Source organism: Balaenoptera borealis (genome assembly GCF_965194805.1).
Source record: "Balaenoptera borealis genome assembly, chromosome: 21".
Taxonomy (NCBI): domain Eukaryota; kingdom Metazoa; phylum Chordata; class Mammalia; order Artiodactyla; family Balaenopteridae; genus Balaenoptera; species Balaenoptera borealis.
This window is the reverse complement of record NC_138880.1, coordinates 5732377-5753532: the sequence shown is the minus strand read 5'-3', so window position 1 is coordinate 5753532 and position 21156 is coordinate 5732377. Positions and strand designations below refer to the sequence as shown.

Sequence of the window (21156 nt, the reverse complement as noted above, 5' to 3'; positions counted from 1 at the left end):
GGAAGTGGCAAATGAAATGCAAAAAATCATCAGAAGATCCAACTCAGAAAGGGAAGCCGACATGCTATGGAGAGATGGTCCGGGGAGGGTAGGGGAGGAACTGCCAAGGGCCCCAGGGAGAGCCAGAAACAGGAGTACTTACAACAGAAAACAGAGAAATTTCACTTGTTCAGTAGTCCTGATGCACCAACAAAATTAGAGACGGGAAAGAGACAGACAGATGGAGAAAAAAATCATGTAAAGCCTGGAATATTTATCTCTAGTCTGGCAGACATAAAGGCTGCAAAGTTCTTTCTATGAGGTGAGACACGAATTAAAAATGTCATACTCATGAATGTTCCCACTGGTGAGTGAATGATTCTCAGGAGTAAGAGAGTGGTAGAAACACTCGGAAATGTCACACGGTCAAATTTATGGATGAAAAGTAAACTTTCAAATATTTGTAAATGTAAGAAAACGGCATTACTGCCGAGTATGTTTACTCTTAAATGTCTAGTCATCCAGATTAAAGGCAATCAATGCATGAATGAAAATATAATTGAAAATGTATCTGCTTATATCTCCGGTAGGTGTATATTACTGAGAAACTCCAAGTGATTTCACATAATTTATCTTATTTGACCCACAAAAATCCCAATCATAGGATGATGTCTCTATTTTACAGAAGAAGGATCTGAGACGCCAATTATGTCATCTTTTAAGAAGTCACACAAGTACCCTGTTATCAGAACTTCTAACTCTCTGCTAGATGCTACCTCCACCTGTATACTTCCAGCCTTTTCTACAATGAAGGGATTTTCTAAAAAAAAAAAAAGAAACCCAAAGTTACACAAGGGGTTAAGCATCCTTCTCCTGCGGAAAGAACAAGGAGACAAGAGTTTTGGTTGCATAAGAGTTTTAAAAAAATCTGTAAGGTATTTTAGACCAAGAAGTTCATTCATCAAAAACAGAACAGGAGGAAAATGCTAGCAGGCGAGGGTGGTAGGACTGGGAGAGGGTGCTTCTTGCTACTGAAAACAAGATGTAGGATAAACTTCCCTCCCTTTGGTTCCACTTCAGTCTCATGTAACATGAATGCACTGGCTACACACCCTCAACAAGCAACTGAAAGGGAGGCTCCCAATGACCCCTTGTCAACCCCGATAGGCAGGGCTGCCCATATTTAGGGGACCCCAGGTTAGGAAGAACCCAGGCAAAGACCTGGCCATCGTGTCCCCTGGGCATTGTCTAGACACAGGTAACTAACCTGAACCACAGAAGAGCACCTTGAGGTCACCTGATTAATAATATTTTTCAGCAACCATTTAACTGTGTGTCTATAATCAAAGGACAGATCAAGAACGATTAATGACATTTTATTCCCTTTAGACGTCCTGGGGAATATTCTGGCGCTGCTGAAGAATCCGTTCCTGCATTGCTCAAGCTTCTTGGTCCTGACTGATACTTTCTGCTCTTTAACCCTTTTTCTCTGGTGTCAATCACCACACCATCTAGTGTTTTTCTTTAAGTCACATTAATGCTGAAAAGCATTTCGCCAATACAACTGTGGTGACAACGAGAAACATGGTACTTCTCACCCTCCCTTTTCATATTTCATCCACCATGTCACTGGCCCTTTTTTTTTTAAAAAAAAAATACTCTATTTACTTAACTTGGCCACACCACACATCTTGTGGGATCTTAGTTTCCTGACCAGGGATCGAACCTGGGCCACAGCAGTGAAAGCGCCAAGTCCTAACCACTGGACCGCCAGGGAATTCCCCATTGGCCCTTCTTTATATCTAATTCTCAGTAAAATGTCACAGGGTCATAAAGATACCAGTAGATTGTCATCGACTCAAGTTTCGTGATAAGGTCACCCTGTAACAAGTTTAAGCTGCAGTGTGACGTGGAATTATGGCCTGGGGGTGACCACTCCAAGGGATCTCCGAGGACCTTGCAAAAGTGGCTCCAGATTTCCCGGGAGAAGGGGGTCTGGTGGGGAGAGGGATCTCACACAACGAAGACTAACAGCCTAATTTAGTCAGATTTAGGCAACTGTTTAAAATAGTCTTGATTCTTTTTGGAAACTCACCTCCTTTCTCAAAGAGCCAGAAGCTTTACCAGGAGACATAAGAATTCTCACTAACTTTTAGTGGTAGGTTTGTTTCCAACAAAAATCACAGCTTTCTGCTCAAGTGAAAAGACTTCTGTAAGACCCTTTCCCACGTGTTACTGATACTACACCGGTAACCTGCAGCCCTGGGATTCTTGTTTCATCCACAGAGAAGCTGAAAAAGATGGCTAGCACTGACACCTGAATTCTGTATATAAAACGATTCCCGACAGCTCAGATAGGATTTCTGAAAACCGTCAAATCTCTACCTGCCTAGCCCATGACATTCTTTTTTTTTAATAGGAAAAAAGTACCCAAGGTGGGGGGAAAAAGAACTCAGCTGAATAAACTGAGGATTCAGAAGCAAGGCAGACATCTATAAAGGAAACCTCAGGTATCTCTGATTCCACACCAGAGTTAGGCAAAACAGTGAAGACTGCAGTCCGAGGTTACAAGCTTTGCGTCTGCCCCGGGGCACCTTCACCCAAACCAAAAGCAGTGGCCGCCAAACTCACAGAGAGGACACAGAACACAAGGCCCACGCCCGTCTCACTCACGTTATCAAACGCGACTTTGCCTTCTTGGGTGATTCTAAGATTTCACTAATATGACTACCGGCGGGAGAACCAAAGTCACTGCTCGTTAAAGTCAGAGCGGGTTTAAAGGGATCCATGGATTCGTCAAAGTGATCTGGGTCAAAGCGGTAGGAGCCCCGAGCCGAGAGCAGGGGCGAGCGCTGCAGCGGGGAGTGGCCTCCAAAGGGCCCGAAGTCGGGGCTCTCCCCGGGACACGGGCGGGGACCCGGCTCTGAGGACGCCCCTGCCCCCGGGGCGCCTGCTGGCTCCCCGGCGCCGTCTTTCTGAACCTTGGGCGTCACCCTGCTGCCCGGTTTCCGGCCGGGTTTCCTCGGGAGGCCTTTCCTGGACTCCACAGTCTCCACGTCTTCCGTGAAGTCAAACTCCAGTTTCAGAGGGGAGCTCCTCACCGCCTCCAGCAGCTCAGCCCCTGAGTCGCGGGTGTCACCGCCGGGGGCACACGGTGTCTCCCTCACCTCGGGGGGACACTTCTGGCTCCTGTCACCTCCTAGCAGGGCAGGGGTGGCGGCGTTCCCAGCCGCTCCGTCGGGACCGGACTGGCGGTCCGCCCGGGGAAGACGCGCGCCCTCCGGGTCGGGGTGGGCTTCGGAGACCCCGCCGCCTGCCGCCTTCTTCCTCGGGGGGACGGGCCTGGGCTTCCGCAGCCTGCTTCTGCTGGCCCCGGGCTCCGGACACGGGCTCCCCGCCTCCGGGTCGCCTTCCGCCGAGGCCTCCAGCGTGGCCCCCATGGCGCCCTCGGTCATTGCCTGGTCCTGGGCGGCGCCCGGCGCGCGGGGGCAGAGCCCGGCCTGGCCTAGGACCGCGGCCGCGCAGCCATGAGCCGCTGCTGGGCCAGGCGGCCCCCGGGGCGCCGTGGAATTCTTGGTTTCTACGGAAAACGGCCTCACGACAGAGATTTTGCTCACATCGTGTTCAGGTTCTTCTCTGAAACCCTTGACTGAGTAAGACTCAGTAGCCTGCTGAGCTGCCTTGTTTTCTGAGGGTCTAGAACCAGCCTCAGATGACCACTTTTCAACCACTTCTGCTACCAGCTGTTCGTCCACTTCTTGTGAGTCTAAAACGAAACACAAAAGCCGTCTGTTAACAAATTACCTTTTCAGCATTGGTGAATATTCTCCACTATCTGAAGCCACACAAACGGCAAGCTCTGCCCTCTTTGCTTTTACGAAGCATCCCTAAGGTTCTGCAACGATGGCGGTGTGGCCTGAAGGCGGATGGCTGGGACTACACTCTAAAGCGAATCTTCCCAGCCCAAATGGTGTGTGTGTACTACCCAAGTCATACAAATAATAATTATACCAAACAGAGCTATTTAAGAAAAGGCTAAATAGATCATGGGCCCTCTGCAAAGCATATTAATATGATGTTAAAATTCCTCAGGTTAAAACAACTGGTCTGGAAGAAACTTTGGATGCTGACAGCTCAGGTACAGGGATCTCACCTGGCACGGACACGGTTCCCAGGCACTGCCTGAGAGTTTCAGGGTCTGGATTTTATGCAGTAAGCGGGTTTTAATCTCTGGATGTTAAGTATTCCCTCTTCCCCAGAATAGAGTTTAAATAACTGGACTGTTTTAATATTAAATCAAAAAGTCATCATGGCCTGCTCAGAATAACTTCTCTGTACACTTAAAAACGGAAAGAGCCAAATAAAAAAACTAATTAGAAAAAGCAGAGATAGCAAAGTGGCTTTATGAACAAACAGCCCTTATTTTACTAAAACACAAATCATAAAACAATAAAGTTACTTCTTCTTTAGAAGCTTCATCTCTAAGCTGGCCAGGAATCTTCTCAAATCATTTGTGAAAATGAAAGATCCTTTTTAATTGGGGTTTTATAAGGAGAAACACTGCAATCAGGAAGGTGTAAATGAAGGTATTTCTTTAAAGCACAAACTAAGATAGTGCTTTCCTGACTTAGGTATCTGAAATGATAAGAGAGTAGCAGCAAAAACTGAGTAAACTGGTTATTATCATAGCATCTCATGATTTAAGGGAAGCTCAGAGATGACCATCTAATCCTACTTCCTGACGGTAATCCTAATCCTAATCCAGGATCAAAGAACTGAGCATCACGGGGAGAGTTTTTTTAAAGCACTCACACATCTTTTTTACACGATTCCTTTATGGCTGGAATTGGGCAGTGGTTTACAAACTATTCTGCACAGATGCTTCAGATATTCTAACCAATGTCCAATATGTCTTGTTCTTAAAGATATATTTAACTATTATTAATACTGTAATTTTTAAAAAAGCTCTCAATGCATGATACCTGGGATTTAACTAACATACTTCAAAAGGATACTTTTTAAAAAGAGAAAGCAAATGTGGCAAAATCTTGATAACTGTTGAATCCAAGGATGGGTATATAGGAGTTTTCATTGTACTATTTTCTCTATCGTATACTCTTGAACCCTTTCAAAATAAAAAAATTTAAAACGGCATTTCACACAGAATTTTAATGAGAACGTTTTAAAGTGTACTGACAACTTCACTTGTGTGTGTACAGACTCTCTGTTCTCTCTCCATATATTTGAGCTGTGATGCAGGTGTTATTGACTGTTTCTCTGTGCTGATGGCGGGTGGGAGGGTAGACAAGCAACAGTGAAAGCACAGCATCAGAACCCCAGGGCTGCAAAAATCTACATGCAACAGGCTCGGTTAGAAGCCAGGCTGGGTCTGGGCACACCTGCTCACACCCTAGCATCAGTCGGTTAAATAAAATCCAATCTTGATTATGCCAAAGTACAGACAGTTACCGCTTATTTTACGTGAGCCACAGAGAGCGCTGAAGCAGGGGTGGGTCGAAATTAGATTTACGTTCTCAACAGCTCTCTCCAGTTGAAATGTGGAAGGAGGTCAAAATGGAACAAACAGAACCGCTAGCATGTTATTCTGGGGCTTCGACCAGGGCGGTGCTAATGGACAGGAAGAGACGTGCACAGTAACTGAGAAAATGAGGTGACACGTGATAAGGCTTCGTGACAGGCTGGATGTAGGACTGAAGGAGGAGGAGGCATCAAAGATGACTCGTACGTTTTCAGCTCGTGGAATGAGAGGATGGTATTACTGTTCAACGAGATCCAGGGGTACCAGCCGAAGAGCTTGGGGCTGTCGGGCTGGGGCGGGGAGGTTGGCCCTGGACACCGAGAGCTGTCTGGGACCCTGAAGCAGAGATGCTGAGTAGGAAGTGAGTGGCGCAGACAGATCTGGGCTGCAACTAGTACTTGACCTAACTGAAGCCACGATGTACATGTGACTGGCTACCTTCGAAGTCACACTGGATACTACTTAACTGTAAGGTATCTATCTCCCTCCTACATTGCATCTTTGAGCCTTAGCATATCTTATTCTAAAATTTTAAATAGAGGTTGATTATCTTTTTTTCTAAAAAGAAGTTATCTAAAAAGGATTAACTTAAAATGAAAGTTGAAGTTTAACCATCTTTGTAAATTAAAAGAGTATTATTAATCACAACATCATAGTTATATAGGAAAGCGCCCAAACATTTTAGAGATGCATACTGAAATATTTGTGACATGATACCTGGAACTTGTTTTAAAAATACTAAAGCAGCAAAACAAAAGGAAAAGAAGGTCACGGTGGGGACAAACCTGGGCAAATGGGGACAATGATTTAACCTGGGCAGTGGGCACACACAGGTTCTACCGCAGGACGTTGGAAGCTGATGACAATCAAAGAAAAACTGTCTTTTGTTACATATTTGCTCTCCCAACCTCTCCTTGCCATTGCCCTCTAAACATTTACTGCCAGTCTCCCGCGTGGGAGCCCTGGGCACTGATACCCGAGTCCTCTGTGTTCTTCCCCCAGAGTCTTGAGATAAGTTAAGGGGAAAGGGTGAGGCGAGGACAGTGTGTCCAGCCCAGCAGCCCTTTCCCTCTTGGGACTTTTGTCTCCATTTCCTGATTCCTTCACCAACAATCCCACACCTCCCAGAGACTGAGGGGAGACCTATGGAGTCGCCCTTCACTTACTCTCTCCTAGTTTTCAATTTCTGCCCTCATCGCCTCCATTAGAAAAGGGCAGGGCCTTCCCACCTTCCTCCACCTCCACCCATTCCTCTAGACCCTTGCCCTTCCCCATCTCCACCGGCTGCAGAGGAGCGAGGGATGGAAAAGGAGCCCACCCGGTAACCTGGGGACACCTGCAGCTCTGCTGTACCCTAAAGAGTGCCACCCAGCAAGTGGGGGGGGGGGAGGAAAACAAGCACCCTCCACCTGAATTCGGCCCCCCAGCCTGAGCAGAAGACCCCTGCCCAGGCATTTCTTGGCCAGCTCTGGCCAGGTACCAGGTCAGTAAACCTGCCCACTCCTACGCCCACTCCCTGCAGGCCTTACCCTGGTCTAGCATCTTCAGTCACCAGGAGAAAGTACTGACGGGCAGGAGCAGGGGGAGGGCTTCTCATTGACTTAAACCAGTTTGGGGGAATTCCCTGGCGGTCCAGTGGTTAGGACTTGGCGCTTTCACTGCTGTGGCCTGGGTTCGATCCCTGGTCAGGGAACTAAGATCCCGCAAGCCGCGTGGCGTGGCCAAAAAAAAAACCAAAATAAAAATAAACCAGTCTGGGGAGTTTGTGAAAATGTAAAACAAGGAAAAAACCAAACTCCTCACCTAACTGGAAAAGGTACCTCTGAGTAAGATTTTATTTGCATTTACACTCTCCATCAGCAAGTGTGCCAATACCAGGCGACCCCACATACCCAGGGCTGCCCTACAACAGAAACTAAAGGTAAGCATGGCACCACAGGTAACTTTCAGTAAGAAGTAAAATACCCGAAATGTCCGCAAGCTCTGGTTAAGAGTTCTAACCTCGGGTCTTCGTCTGAGAAGACTGTTATGTAACTAACCTCCCTCTAGTCATCCTTCCACTTTCACACAAATCCTGCATTCCATCAAAACCTTCCTCCAGGGCGCTGAAAAGCTCTCTCCCTGGATGGAGTCTACTGAGTTTGGATGATTCTGACAAGCACAGCACTGCCTGGCGGCTTGGTGAACGCAGACAGAGAGATGGTCAGTAGATGAATTCAAAGCAAACACAGAGGAAATCCAAAAATAGACCAACATTTCCACTTCTGCCACGTCTGCTGCTGTTAATGAAACTCTGCCTTTCAACGAGCAGCCTCTGCTAGATCTAAAACGTTGTGTGACGCACCCATGGGTGCTCTTAACACAGATACCTTATATGCTTATTTTACAGGACGTAGACTACTCTCTTGAGATTTTTCCCTCCTTCTTTATAATATTTGTAAAAGAAAAGGCACAGAACGCCAAAATTCTAAAGACTGAGGTAACAGCTTGACCTTCTGCTTTGTACTCTGGTATGCTGAAAATATACTGGGTTAAAATACAAGTGTATGAAAAACCTTGAAAACCTTAGCAGAAGAGAAATGCCATGAACACAAAATATTTCTGAAACTCAGAAATGTATCCAGCTCACATGTACTGAGAACCTGCTCAGCTGGCTGCTTCCACATGGATAACCTCATTTGAGAGGAGATAAAACAGCAACCACTTGGAAAACATTGTATATTAACACTGCAGATTTGGCATTTTTCTCAAATATGCTTGACATTTCCCCCCCTCAGATTTTAACTTTTTGGCGAAATGTTGTCTGCAAGCTCGTTTTAGATCTGCCCATCACTTCCTCTCCTTCAGCTACAAGAGGCCTCTTTTATGGGTTGTAAAATACTGGACATGTGGGACTTCCCTGGTGGTCCAGTGGTCAAGACTCTGGGCTTCCACTGCAGGGGGTGTGGGTTCGATCCCTGGTCAGGGAACTAAGATCCTGCATGCCTTGTGGCGCAGCCAAACAACAAAAAAACCCAAAATAACAAAAAACAAAAAAACCACACAAATAAACACTGGACATGTAAAGTGACAAAGCTGCCAAAATTTGAACAGGCCTCCTGTATCTCTCTCTCACACACACACACCCCGGCCTCCTTCTAACCTCAAAATCTGAACAGTATCTCACATCCAAGTCTAAGATGCAAGGCCTGACTCTGAGGCTAAAACAAAAATCTCTGAACCAATACATGAAAATGAATGTCTTTGCAATAATTCAGGAAGAAGGGTTCTGAGGTAAAATTTCAGAGGGTCCATGAAGCCCCAGAAACGCAATGAAAAATATTAGAGCCTTCTCCAGGGGAGAAAATCCATGGCCTTCTCCAAAGCCTGGCCTTAGAAACCACCGGGCAGGGACTTCCCTGGTGGCTCAGTGGTTGAGAGTCTGCCTGCCAATGCAGAAGACATGGGTTCGAGCCCTGGTCCGGGAGGATCCCGCGTGCCACAGAGCAACGGGGCCCACGTGCCACAACTACTGAGCCCGCACTCAAGAGCCCGCGTGCCACGACTACTGAGCCCGCACTTAAGGGCCCACGTGCCACAGCCACTGAAGCCCGCACGCCTGGAGCCCGTGCTCCACAACAAGAGAAGCCACCGCAATGAAGAAAGGAAAGAAAGAAGGAAAGGAAGGCAGGAAAGAAAGAGAGACAGAGAAAGAAAGAAAGAAAGAAATTTTTTAAATAAATTAAAAAAAATAACTATTTAACAAAAAAAAGAAAGGAAAAGAAACCACCATGCGGAAGACTGTATTTTGGGACGTTTAGGGTCCTCAAAGGGCTCCTCTCATTACTTGATAGTTACAACTTCAATCCCCCCTCAATCACCACACCGGGGTTTAAAAACTCTTACGCTACTGGGGGAAAAAATCCTAACATCAAAAAACAAAGCTCGCCACCTCCGAGAACACTCCAAGGGAATGCTGCAAGTGCTGTTTTAAGCAAATTTAAGTGTGGACTAAACGTCTGAGAGGGAACACGCACCAAAACACAAATTTAAATCGTCTGTTTAAACAGGATTTAGTCACGGGCTCTGTACCCGTTGACACTGAGATGGGACTGAAGGGTGGTGGACGGCCGGGCCCTAAGGGGCACCAAAAGTCCAGTGAAAGCTGGTGGGGTGGTCCCGGCGGGGCACTGGTGTGGAAGGGAGGGACGCTTGGATAGACCACCCCGTGGGAAATCAGAGCTGGGGGGATGCTTTCCTTCTCTGGAGGGTGGCGTGGGCTTTGCTGGGCAGAGGGCAGCGTGAGGTGAAGAGACAGCCAACACCTGGCCTGAGCCCGCAGCCCCTTCTCCACGCTCCGCTCCACGTGGAGCTCTGCTTAAAGGGGCCCCTGGCCTCTGGTAACAGCCAGATGCTGGAACGACCTTCCCTCGGAGGGAGCGCCACGCTGCCAGCCCGCAGAGGCCCAGCGCCTGAGGCCCTGGGAGACAGGCTCGCACGGCAGACGAGCAGGGCACACCAGGGTCGTGGCTGGACATCAGGGGTTGCCTGCTGCACGCCTGGTACAGGGCAAGGCCACAAGGTGGGGAGGAAAAGGAGGAGGAGAAGCACGGACTACTGGGCGTACTCGGTGACGGGGCATTTTACAAACAAAACCCATGTAATCAAAGGAGAATTAAGGAAAACGCACACAGAGAACCTCACGTCTCAGGGGCTTCACGAATCAGAGGGGGTGGGGCCTCCACCGGACCGTGAGCCTCCTCCCCATTTCCCACTTAAAACGACACTGTCCCTGGTGCCTGCCACTGAACAACTGAAGTCAGGAATGCATTCTACAGTTCATTCATAAAAAGCAAGCAATTTTAAAAAATGGCCAAGGGGCTTCCCTGGTGGCGCAGTGGTTAAGAATCCACCTGCCAACGCAGGGGACACGGGTTCGAGCCCTGGTCCGGGAAGACCCCACATGCCGCGGAGCAGCTAAGCCCGTGCGCCGCAACTACTGAGCCTGCGCTCTAGAGCCCGCGAGCCACAACTACTGAAGCCCGTGTGCCACAACTACTGAGCCTGTGCTCTAGAGCCCGGGAGCCACAACTCCTGAAGCCTAGAGCCTGTGCTCCGCAACAAGAGAAGCCACCGCAATGAATAGCCCCTGCTCACCGCAACTAGAGAAAGCCCGCGCACAGCAACAAACACCCAATGCAGCCAAAAATAAATAAATTAATTAAAAAAAGAAAATGGCCAAAACACATTTGAAACATAGACTCGCTTTCACACAATTAATAAACCCGATACCGTTTTTAACCCATCAGGTTTGTAAAAATTAAAATACTGATGACGCTCAGTTAACAGCGGCCAGGCGAGGGGGCCAGTCGGCACTCGCACACACGTGTGGGACAGCGTATGGGGGATCCTTCAGCAAGTGCCTATCTCATGAGCTCCTCGGCCAGGAGTTCATTTTAATTATGCTCACAAAGAGGGCCAAGCACACATGTGTACAAGGGTGAGGACGTTCCCACACACTTTGGGGGCTATTACAGAGCACCACAGGGGACTGACAGCTCATCTAATGTGCAACATTGGCACGGGAATACTATTGATACCTGGGTGTCAAACAACACGCAGACTTGTATGTGCTGAAACGGGAGGGTTTCCAAGACAGGTCAGGTGGAAAGAGCAAGGGGAAGAAGGGTGCACAAGGCATGAGACCTTCTTCAGTTTAGGCATATAAAGACACAAGCCTTACAGATGGAAGGGGAAATTACCGCTGACCGACTGCCTTGGGGGAAAGTGGAAAGAAGCTTTCTGTACCGTTAGAATTTTCTAACAAAGAAAAGGGGAAAGGAGGGTGGTGGGCACACATACAATGGAAGGATGGGCCCTCTTCATTCTCTTTACACTTTTTTTAAAAAAGAATAAATACATAACCTGAATCAGGTTTTTAGACCTAATGTCCGGTTTGCAGGAAATGAGGGAATAGATAAATCCAAAAGATGGGAGAAGCATACAGACAATGGCCCTCTTGTCAAACAAAATGTGGTAGGAAAAAAAAAATGGTGTGGGAATGGAGGGAATCGATTAATACATTAAAACAGACCAAAAAGACATAATTCTACCAAATGCAATATGTGATTTTGCTTGGATCCAACGTTAAAGACATTCTGAGGAGAACTGGGGAAGCCTGATTAAACATGGCTTGGGTTAGATAACATTAATTAGGTTAATTTTATTAGTTATGATTATGATCTTATGGTTAACAGGAAAAATGTCCTTATGTTTTAGAGATGCACACTTAAATATTTAGGGAACACATCTCATAAATACTTCAAAAAAAGAAGCAAACATGCCAAAATGTTGATTGCTGTAACTGGGTGATACGCATATGGAGATTCATTGTACTCTTCTATTATTGTATGCCTAGATTTTTCATAAGAATAAAAAAAACAGTATCTAGAAAAAACTCTGGAACGATGTACATGAATTTTTTTAACACCTCGTTCCTTGAATTGGGACTATGTTTGTTTTCTTTTTCTTTTTCTCTTATTTGCTTATCTAGATGTTCTACTTTGTGTCTACAATGAATATTATTTCGATGATTTTCCAAAGCTACGTACAATGATACCTATTTCTAGAGAGTTCAAGGCAAGTTCCCTCTCTTCCCAGGCACCCTTCGCCTCCCGCCCCCAAGCACACCACAGAGGAGCAGAAGCCCCGATCCCCTTTGATCCCACAAGCCAGTACCTTGATGCACTTGACCGCTTTCCAAACTTGGTTTCAGAAAATGACCTACAGACATAGCCTATCACAGAAGGGTAAGAGGTAACTTAACACAATGCTGGTGCACGACGCAACCAGACAAAACATTTCTCCAAGAAGCCAAGCAGACAGCGTAATCAAAGCCTGGCTGCATCAGCAAGTGTAAAACTGGCGAGCAAACGGCAGACGGTGTAAGACAGAAATGGAACAACACAGGCTGTAGGAAAAGAGCATGAAGTAAGCTGGCTGTGCAGTGGTGGAGGATGCAAGAGTGCCTGACGGAAAGATGGAAGGACAGATATTCCCGTGGTGGAAACGGATGAATCTAGTGCAATGATTTGAAAATACCCCTGAATCAAATCACTTGGGGAGCTCTGAAACAAACAGATCCTTGGGTGTTAGCCCAGAGCCCCTCATTTAGTTGGTCCGGTGAGGGGCCCAGGCACTTTTAAGAAGATGATTCTAACATGCAGAGTGGGACTGAGGGCTGTGCTGTCCGATGGAACTTTCTATCAGGATAAGAACGTCCTATCATCTGAGCTGTGTGATAAGACAGCCACCGGTTCTTTGTGGCTACTGAGAACTTGCAATGTGACAGTGTGAGGGAGGAACTGAACGTTCAATTTCATTCGATTTTGGTTAAACAGGCACGGGTGGCGACAGGTTACCTTACTGGACAAAGCAGGTTTCTAGGGGATGCCATGAAACACCTGCATCACACAACTCCACGGCCGTATGTACTTAACCGTTTCCCCCTGGAGAGAAGTCTCAGTGTTGTTAAGCCTTCTGGTGTCCTGAGAACAGCAACTCCAAAAATGAAGCGAATGCAAACAGCAAACCTGGGCGAGCTCGGAGCAGGCGCGTGGGCACCTGCACTCACCTCTCCTGCTTTGTGTTTCTCCTTCACACTTAGCAGCACCCCTCCCCCACCTTCCAGTCTAAAAGGTACACTCACTGGTTAAACTAATGACAGAAGCACTGAAGCCATGCTACATGTCACGTAATTTTTGAGGGTTTTCAAATTTCTTTGTCATTATAATTATTGCTGGGTGAAGATTTTCATGTACGTATCTTCATACTAGAAGATGTGAGACAATAAAAATGGCCTTTGTCCAAGGTTCCTGGCATAGAGCTCCTAAAACCCCCAGAATTTTCCCGGGTGACACGAGTGTCTTGTTATTGATAACAAGCCCCTTTTGATCACACCTGCGTTTAATGAGGTGTCTCAGGGTGTGGGTCCCAGATAGCGTCCAGATGGGGCTGGTCACCAGAAAGACCCAACTCGTGGTTAGAGGGTGGGAACGTTCAGGGGCTGGAGATCAGTCGGGTTATAAAAAGTCTTGAACAGTGAGATTCACGGGGCTCCCAGGTTGGTGAACCCACAGAGGTGCTGGAGGGGTGACAGGCCTGGAGAGGACGTACCCGGCCCCCTGCATCTCTTCCATTCGGCTGTTCCTGAGTTGCATCCTTTACAATAAAGCAGTAAACGTATTTTCCTGAGTTCTGTGAGTCACTGCAGTAGAGAAGCTGAGAGGGGTTGTAGGATCCCCCAAATCTGTAGCCAAGCTGGACAGAAGTGTGGGACCTGGGATGCACCTGGCGCCTCAGGTGAGGGCAGCCTTGAGGGACTGAGCCCTTAAATCTCTGGAGTCTGACGCTAACTCTGGGTAGTTACTGTCAGACTAGGATTGAACTGTAGGACACCCAGTTGTTGTATCAACCACACAGAGAATTGGTATTTGAAAAGACACCACGTATTTGGTGTCAAAAAACCCCCAAAACCCTCTCAACTACAAGTGCTATTTACATTCAGTCACATTTTCACGTATCCTAATAAGCTACAGGTTGACCACGGACAGTAGATAAATACAGTCTTATCTAGTAGCAAGATAAAGGTTCTGCCTCCGTGTGATGGAGAAAGCAGCTTGATTCACAATTACCCAAGGCTGACGATCTTCACAAGGGAAACGAGGCAAATTCGTACAAAACCAGATGCTGCAAGGTGTCCAGCTGGGGTACCCATCCCCGCATCCTCCAGAAAAAAAACAGAGAAAAAGTTTCCCCACAGTACTGTTTAACTTCCTGGTGACTAGCTGTCTGACTCCAGTTCAATGATTAAAATAAAAACCACATATTGTGGTACCATGTTAAAAACTGTGTTTGAAGTAGTTACTGACATAGAAAGATGCTGGCTATATATTATTAGAGAAACCAATTTTTAGAAAACACTGGGACCCAGAGCCTTGACCTCACTTCCAGAATAACTTACCCAGAGACTGTTTATTGTGCAATGATTTTCATGCAATAAGCCTTAGACAAGCATTACATTATCCCCCAGTGTTACAGATGTATAAACAAATGACTAATATTAAGCCAATTCTCCCATCCCGAGGCCCAGAATCCTTCTTATTAAGCACAAAAATCTCTTCTTACCCAAACCTAATCCCCTCTTACCCATTTCTCCTTGTCTCCATTTAAACACAGGACTCCTGCCCCAAGCCCACCCAGCCCCACCTCTCCTTCTCTTCCCAAGATGCAAGGGTGGAATTTATTTTTTGTTAAGGGCTGTTTTTGAAGGGCCTTCCTCCTGAAAAATTCTTTGTAATTACACTACTATTGTAACTGTGCTTGGTGCTCCAGATATATTACTTTAAGGTGCTCCTTAAGCCGATGTTACAGATGAAGAAACCATGGCCCAGAGAGGTTAGAAGAGAGGGAGCAAGGAAGCAGGAGGGAGGAGGGGGCGTGGAGCCTGGTCTGGGGCACAGGAAGGTCATGGCTCAACCATGCTACACAGCCCCCCAGTTAATTCTAGAGCCGCCTGCATTCACCTCATTTCTCTTCGCTCCTGGGATGACCCTGAGAAAACCCAAATGGGGTCACAAGCCCAGGAAGAAGGGTTCTGGGGTGGAGGTTCAATGCTACGGTAGGACACAATCAAGTATATCGCTCTACATTGCTACACCCATGGAGGGGTGGGCATCTGAGTCAGGACGGAAGCAGGGGGCAGTCCGTGTCTAGGAACAAACCACCCGTGCCATGCTTCTGAGAGCTCAAAAGTGAGGTACAGAACCCACGTGACCAAGCTGGGCTAGACATCCAAACAGGTGGGACTAGGGAGTTCCCTGGCGGTCCAGTGGTTAGGACTCTGGTGCTCTCACTGCCGAGGGCCCGGGTTCGATCCCTGGCTGGGGAACTAAGCCATGTGGCGCAGCCGAAACACAAAACAAACAGATGGGACTGCTCCTCCCTCACTGCTCCATTCTGTCCTCATGGTGGGGGGCGCCTGATCCCACAGTGATCCACACACGTGGAGGGTCCAGTGATGACAAAAGTTTTACAAATGCACTGCTGTGAGCCAAGCTGTCAGCCACAGAACTAAGAAATCCTACACGCAGACCCAAACCAGATGCTCCATGTCGCACTCCCTAATCAGTTTAAACCCTCAGCTTCATCGGGACTTGAAGCCCTAAAGTCAAATCATAAAATTATGTCTAAGATAATCATCTAACCAACCAACCACAGGCCCTATGACCTGCAGCATACGCTGCGCTGGGCATGAAGGGGCCACAAAATCAGCACGTGGAGCTTATAATCCAATGAAGGAGAGGAAAGCCACATTCCAAGACCCTTCAGAGACACTCAAGGGTTGAATCGTGAGGAAGTTACTACCACCTTCTCACGTGACAGCCACCTCACGTGTTCTTACAGAGAAAACCACCACCGCTTGACCTCTGGTCTTCCTGCATCACCGACTTCTCTTCCCTTTCTAAATGGGTTATTTCCTCTTTGAATGTGCCTCCATATTTAGCAAGAGAACTTTCTAGAAGCACTGAAGTAATTCTTTATTTTTGAAAGCCAGGTAGGTTGTATTTTTTAAAAAATATTTATTTATTTATTTGGCTGCACCGGGTCTTAGTTGCAGCATGCGGGATCTTTAGCTGTGGCATGTGGGATCTCAGTCGGGGCATGCAGGATCTAGTTCTCTGACCAGGGATCGAACCCAGGCCCCCTGCATTGGGAGTGCGGAGTCTTAACCACTGCACCACCAGGGAAGTCCCAGTTGTATTTTAAAAGAACCTTTATTGTTGACTTAGAAGCAAGCTGGGCAGCGACAAGGATGGACCTATAGATTGTCATACTGAGTGAAGCCAGTCAGACAGAGAAAGACAAATATCATATGATATCACTTATACGCAGAATCTTAAAAAAAAATGGCACAAATGAACCTATTTACAAAAGAGAAATAGAGTCACAGATGTAGAAAACAAACTTATGCTTACCAGGGGGGTCGGAGGGGTGATAAATTGGGAGACTGGGATCGACATATATACGTTACTATGTATAAAATAGATAACTAATAAGGACCTGCTGTATAGCACAGGGAAATCTACTCAATACTCTGTAATGACCTATATGGGAAAAGAATCTAAAAAAGAATGGATATATGTATATGTATAACTGATTCACTTTGCTGTACAGCAGAAACTAACAACACTGTAAATCAACTATACTCCAATAAAAGTTAATTAAAAAAATAAATTAATTAAAAAAAAAAGCAAGTTGGGAAGAAGTAAGAAGAATGAATGTAGTGCATCTAAGGTATGGGCTACGGGAGAGGTGAAGACATCAGTGACTAGACCAGACTCAGCATTCTTCCTCAGAGATGAAAGGAAACAACTGCTCTCGGGTCTAGGCAGGAGCTGGATGGGTCAGAGCCTGACGCTGATGTCCTAATGGGGCACTGATGCCCTCTGACTCTGAAAGCGCACGACCTATCTTCTGCTACCCCTCAAGAAACAGGTAGACAAGCCCCCAAACCACTTCAATTCCCCCTCCAACCCAATCTTAGTTCATATTCCTTTGGTAACAAGGGAGACAATCTCTCCCTTGAAATGCAACTCACAAAGGGGAAACGTAGTACAAATGTTAAACTGCAGACAGTGGTACCCTGAGTATGTTTTCCTAGAACTGAGAATTTAGAACAAATAAAATACTTCGCAGTCATATTATCTTCAAAGCACTTCCATACATATTACCTAACTTGATCCTCAAATCAACCCTGTGAAAAAGGCATAGCAGGGCTTATTAATTCCATTTAAAATCAAGAAAATGACACTATGAATAACTGTATGTTAACAAATTTGATAGCTAGATTAAATAGACAAATTCCTAAAAAGACACAAGCAACTGAAACTGACTCAAGAGGAAATAGAAAATCTGAATAGATCTAGGACAAGTAAAGAGACTGAACTGGTAAATTAAAAACTCCCCCTGCCCACACACACACAAAAAGACCTGGACCAGACTGGTGAATTCCACCAAGTATTTAAAGAAGAATTAACATCAATTGTTCCCAAACTTCAAAAAGCTATAGGAGGAGGAAACATTTCCCAATTCATTCTGTAAGGTCAATATTACCCTGATGCCAAAACCAAACAAAGATATTACCAAAAATACAAAATCGAAAAACTACAGACCAATATTTCTTATTGAAAATCAATGTGAAAATCCTCAAAATACTAGCAAACCAAGTCCACCAACATATAAAAAGGTGTGATTTACCCCAGAAATGCAAGGTTGGTTGAACATCTGAAAATCATTTAGTGTAATATACCGTAGCAATAGAATGGAAGACAAAACCCACATGATCATCTCAATATACACAGAAAAAAAACTGACAAAATCCAACATCCTTTCATGATTAAAAAAAAAAAACAAAAAACTCAACAAACTGGGAATAAAAAGGAACTTCCTCAACTTGATAAAATACATCTCTGAAAAATCCACGGCTAATGTCATATTTAATGGTAAAAGACTGAATGTTTTTACCCTAAGATCAAGAAAAAGACGGGAATGTCAGCTCTCACCACTTCTATTCAAAATTGTACTAGAAATTCTAGCCAGGTCAATTAGGCAAGAGAAAGAACAAAAATGCATCCAGATTGAAAAGGAAAAGTAAAACTATCTGTATTTGCAGATGACCCAATTTTTTGTACAGAAAGTTCTGAGGAATCCACCAAAAATTATTATAACTAATAAGTGAATTCAGCAAGGTTGCAGGATACAAGATCAATATGCAAATATCAACTGTATTTCTATACACTTGCAATGAAAAGTCCAAAAACAAAATTATGAGAACAATTCCATTTATAGTAGTATCAAAAAGAATAAAATACTTAGAAGTAAATTTAACAAAAGTGCAAGATGTGTACTGTAAAAACTACAAAGCAGTATTTGAAGAAATTAAAGAAGATCTAAATAAATGGAAAGGCATCCCATGTTCATGGATTGGAAGATTTAATATTGTTAGGATGACAATCCTCCCCAAATTTATCTACAGATTGAACACAATCTCTATCAAAATTCTAGCTGGCTTCTTTGCAAAATTAACAAGCTGATCCTAAAATTCATATGGAAATGTAATGGACCTAGAATAGCTATAACAACCTTGAGAAAAAAAGAACAAAGTTGGAAGACTCACACTTCCTGATTTCTAAACTCACCACAAAGCTACCATAATCAAGACAGTGTGCATAAGGAGAGACATATAGCTCAATGAAACAGAATCAAAAGCTCAACCCTTACACCTCTGGTCAACTGATTTTTGACAAAGGTGCAAAGTTAATTAAAAAGGGAAAAAAACAGTCTTTTCAACAAATGGTGCTGGGGCACTGGATATCCACATGCAAAATGCTGAAGTTGCACCACTTCCTCGCAACATGTACAAAAATTAACTCAAAATTGATCAAAGACCTAAATGTAAGAGTTCAAACTATAAAACTCTTAGAAGAAAGCACAGTAGTAAATCTCTGTGACCATGGGTTAGGCAAAGCCTTCTTAGATATGACACCAAAAGCACGAGGGACAAAAGAAAAAAATACACAAACTGAACTTCATCAAAAGTAAAAACTTTTACACTTCAAACGATATAACCAAAAGAGTGAAAAGACATCCCACAGAATGGAAGAAAATATTTATAATAGGATATCTGATAAGGGACTTGTATCTAGACTACATAAAGTATTCTTACAACTCTAAGGTAAGTAACCTAATTTAAAAATAGGCAAAGAATCTGGATAAACATTTTGCTAAAGAAGATATACAAGCAGCCAAAAAGTGCATGGAAAAATGCTCAACATCGTTAGTCATTAGGGAAATACAAATCAAAACCACCATGAGATACCCCTTCACACCTATAAAGATGGCTACAATCAAACAGATTAACAAGTGTTGGCTAGGATGTAGAGAAACTGAAACCCCCCATATACTGCTGGTAGGAATGTAAAATGGTGCAGCCACTTTGGAAAACAGTTTGACAGCTCCTCAAAATTAGAAACAGTTACCCTATATGACCCAGCAATTCCACTGCTGGGTATACACCCAAGAGAAATGAAAACATACGCCCACACAAAAAGTTGAACGTGAGTGTTCATAGCAGCACTATTTATAACAGCCCAAATGTGAAAATAACCCGAATGTCCATCAACTGATGAATGGACACATAAAGTACGGTTTATCCATAGAGTGGAATATTAATCAACAATAAAAAAAAGAATGAAATGCTGATACATGCTACAACATGGATGAACCTTGAAAACATTATGATAAGTGAACAGAAACAGTCAGAGAAGACTACATTTTGTATTAATTCCATCTATATGAAATGTCCAGAATAAGCAAATCTATTGAGACACAGAGTAGATTATCAGTTGCCTAGGACTGGGAGTGAGAGAAAAATGGGGGAAGAGTGCTAATGGGTACAGGATTTCTTTTGGGGGAGGTGATAAAATATTCTTAAAATTAGACTGAGGTGACAGTTGCACAACTCTGTTCATATATTAAAAACCATTGAATTGTATATACCCTTTAAATGGTTGAACTGTATGCATGTGAATTATATCTCAATAAAACTGTTTAAAAAAAAAGAGAGAGAACAAAGAGACTCAGAGGGTAACAGAGCAGAACCATGTCCTGCGATTCCTACAAAATGTTCTACTACATCACAGACTTACATTTCAGAAAATGCTTTACTCTCTTATGTGTGTCACTTGTAGGAATACATACTTGAGAGAGGTGGTAGGTCTCACCATCACATCAATTTCAGATTTTATATTTTTCTTAAGGAAGCCCACAACATGCTAGAGAAATTCTATTTACAGAAAGAAGTGAAAAAATGACATCACTCTTCTTTTCTACAACAGATGTAGCCAAGTATATGAACCATCTTAGAGACATGACAATTGGCATGCTCAAAAGGCTTTTGTTTTTGTTTTGGGGGTAGGGGGAGTTGTGTGCTTTTTTAAAGTCTTTTATGTATTTATTTTTAGCATTGGACCTCTTCCCAGACCTCCCTCACACATTCCCTTGCTAAAACTACCTGTCTGCTGCTAAATGTCTGGGGAAGCCAAGGAGACCAAGGGGCCTGGGGAACAGGAGGCGGCCAGCTCCTTCCAGACTCTGAGCTCTGCAGGGCCTTATCCCCTGGTCCCTTTTGTGTCCCCAAAGCAGAAACTGAGCACTCAAGACAGAGCTGATGCTCACGGTCACTGCTGAGCTGATGTCTGATACATACAGGACCCCCTTCCCACCTGATCATCTTTCATACAGAACAAAAGTACACACAACAGTAGTGATAAAGCCGTTCAGCTCTATCCACAGGAGCAACGCTTGCTCTTCACTTGACCCTGTCCCTTCGAAGACCCCCCTCCTTTCTGCGTCTTCCCTCCCACCCTTGCTCTCCCAAGTCTGAACCAATGGAGGGCTTCAGGAGGGAAACACAAGGGGTCTGACCTGAGAAGACTGTTAATAAGGTACATATTAGCATTTAGGGGAGCGTCCAAAATGTGAACTTTTTTTAGAGTTTCACATCTCTGAGTTCCCAGTCCCTCTAATTCCCCCCAAGT

General features: G+C 44.9%; 1 protein-coding gene across 14 annotated transcripts in view; it reads right to left on the bottom strand.

Annotated features, from left to right (window-relative positions):
- The window catches only part of TACC1 (transforming acidic coiled-coil containing protein 1), a 113274-nt gene that overhangs the window by 26327 nt on the left and 65791 nt on the right, over window positions 1-21156 (bottom strand). For 7 of the 14 annotated variants that reach the window (XM_082374572.1, XM_082374560.1, XM_082374566.1 and 4 more), the window contains 2 exons: window positions 2653-3745; window positions 143-178 (listed from right to left, as the gene is read on the bottom strand). The exons of 3 other annotated variants lie outside the window; for them this stretch is intronic. In XM_082374572.1, coding sequence (XP_082230698.1) covers window positions 143-178; window positions 2653-3434 — 818 coding nt within the window. In that variant the 5' untranslated portion in view covers window positions 3435-3745. The remainder of the gene's footprint in view (window positions 1-142; window positions 179-2652; window positions 3746-21156) is intronic. 4 more of the 14 variants (XM_082374568.1, XM_082374570.1, XM_082374565.1 and 1 more) reach the window with 1 other exon arrangement.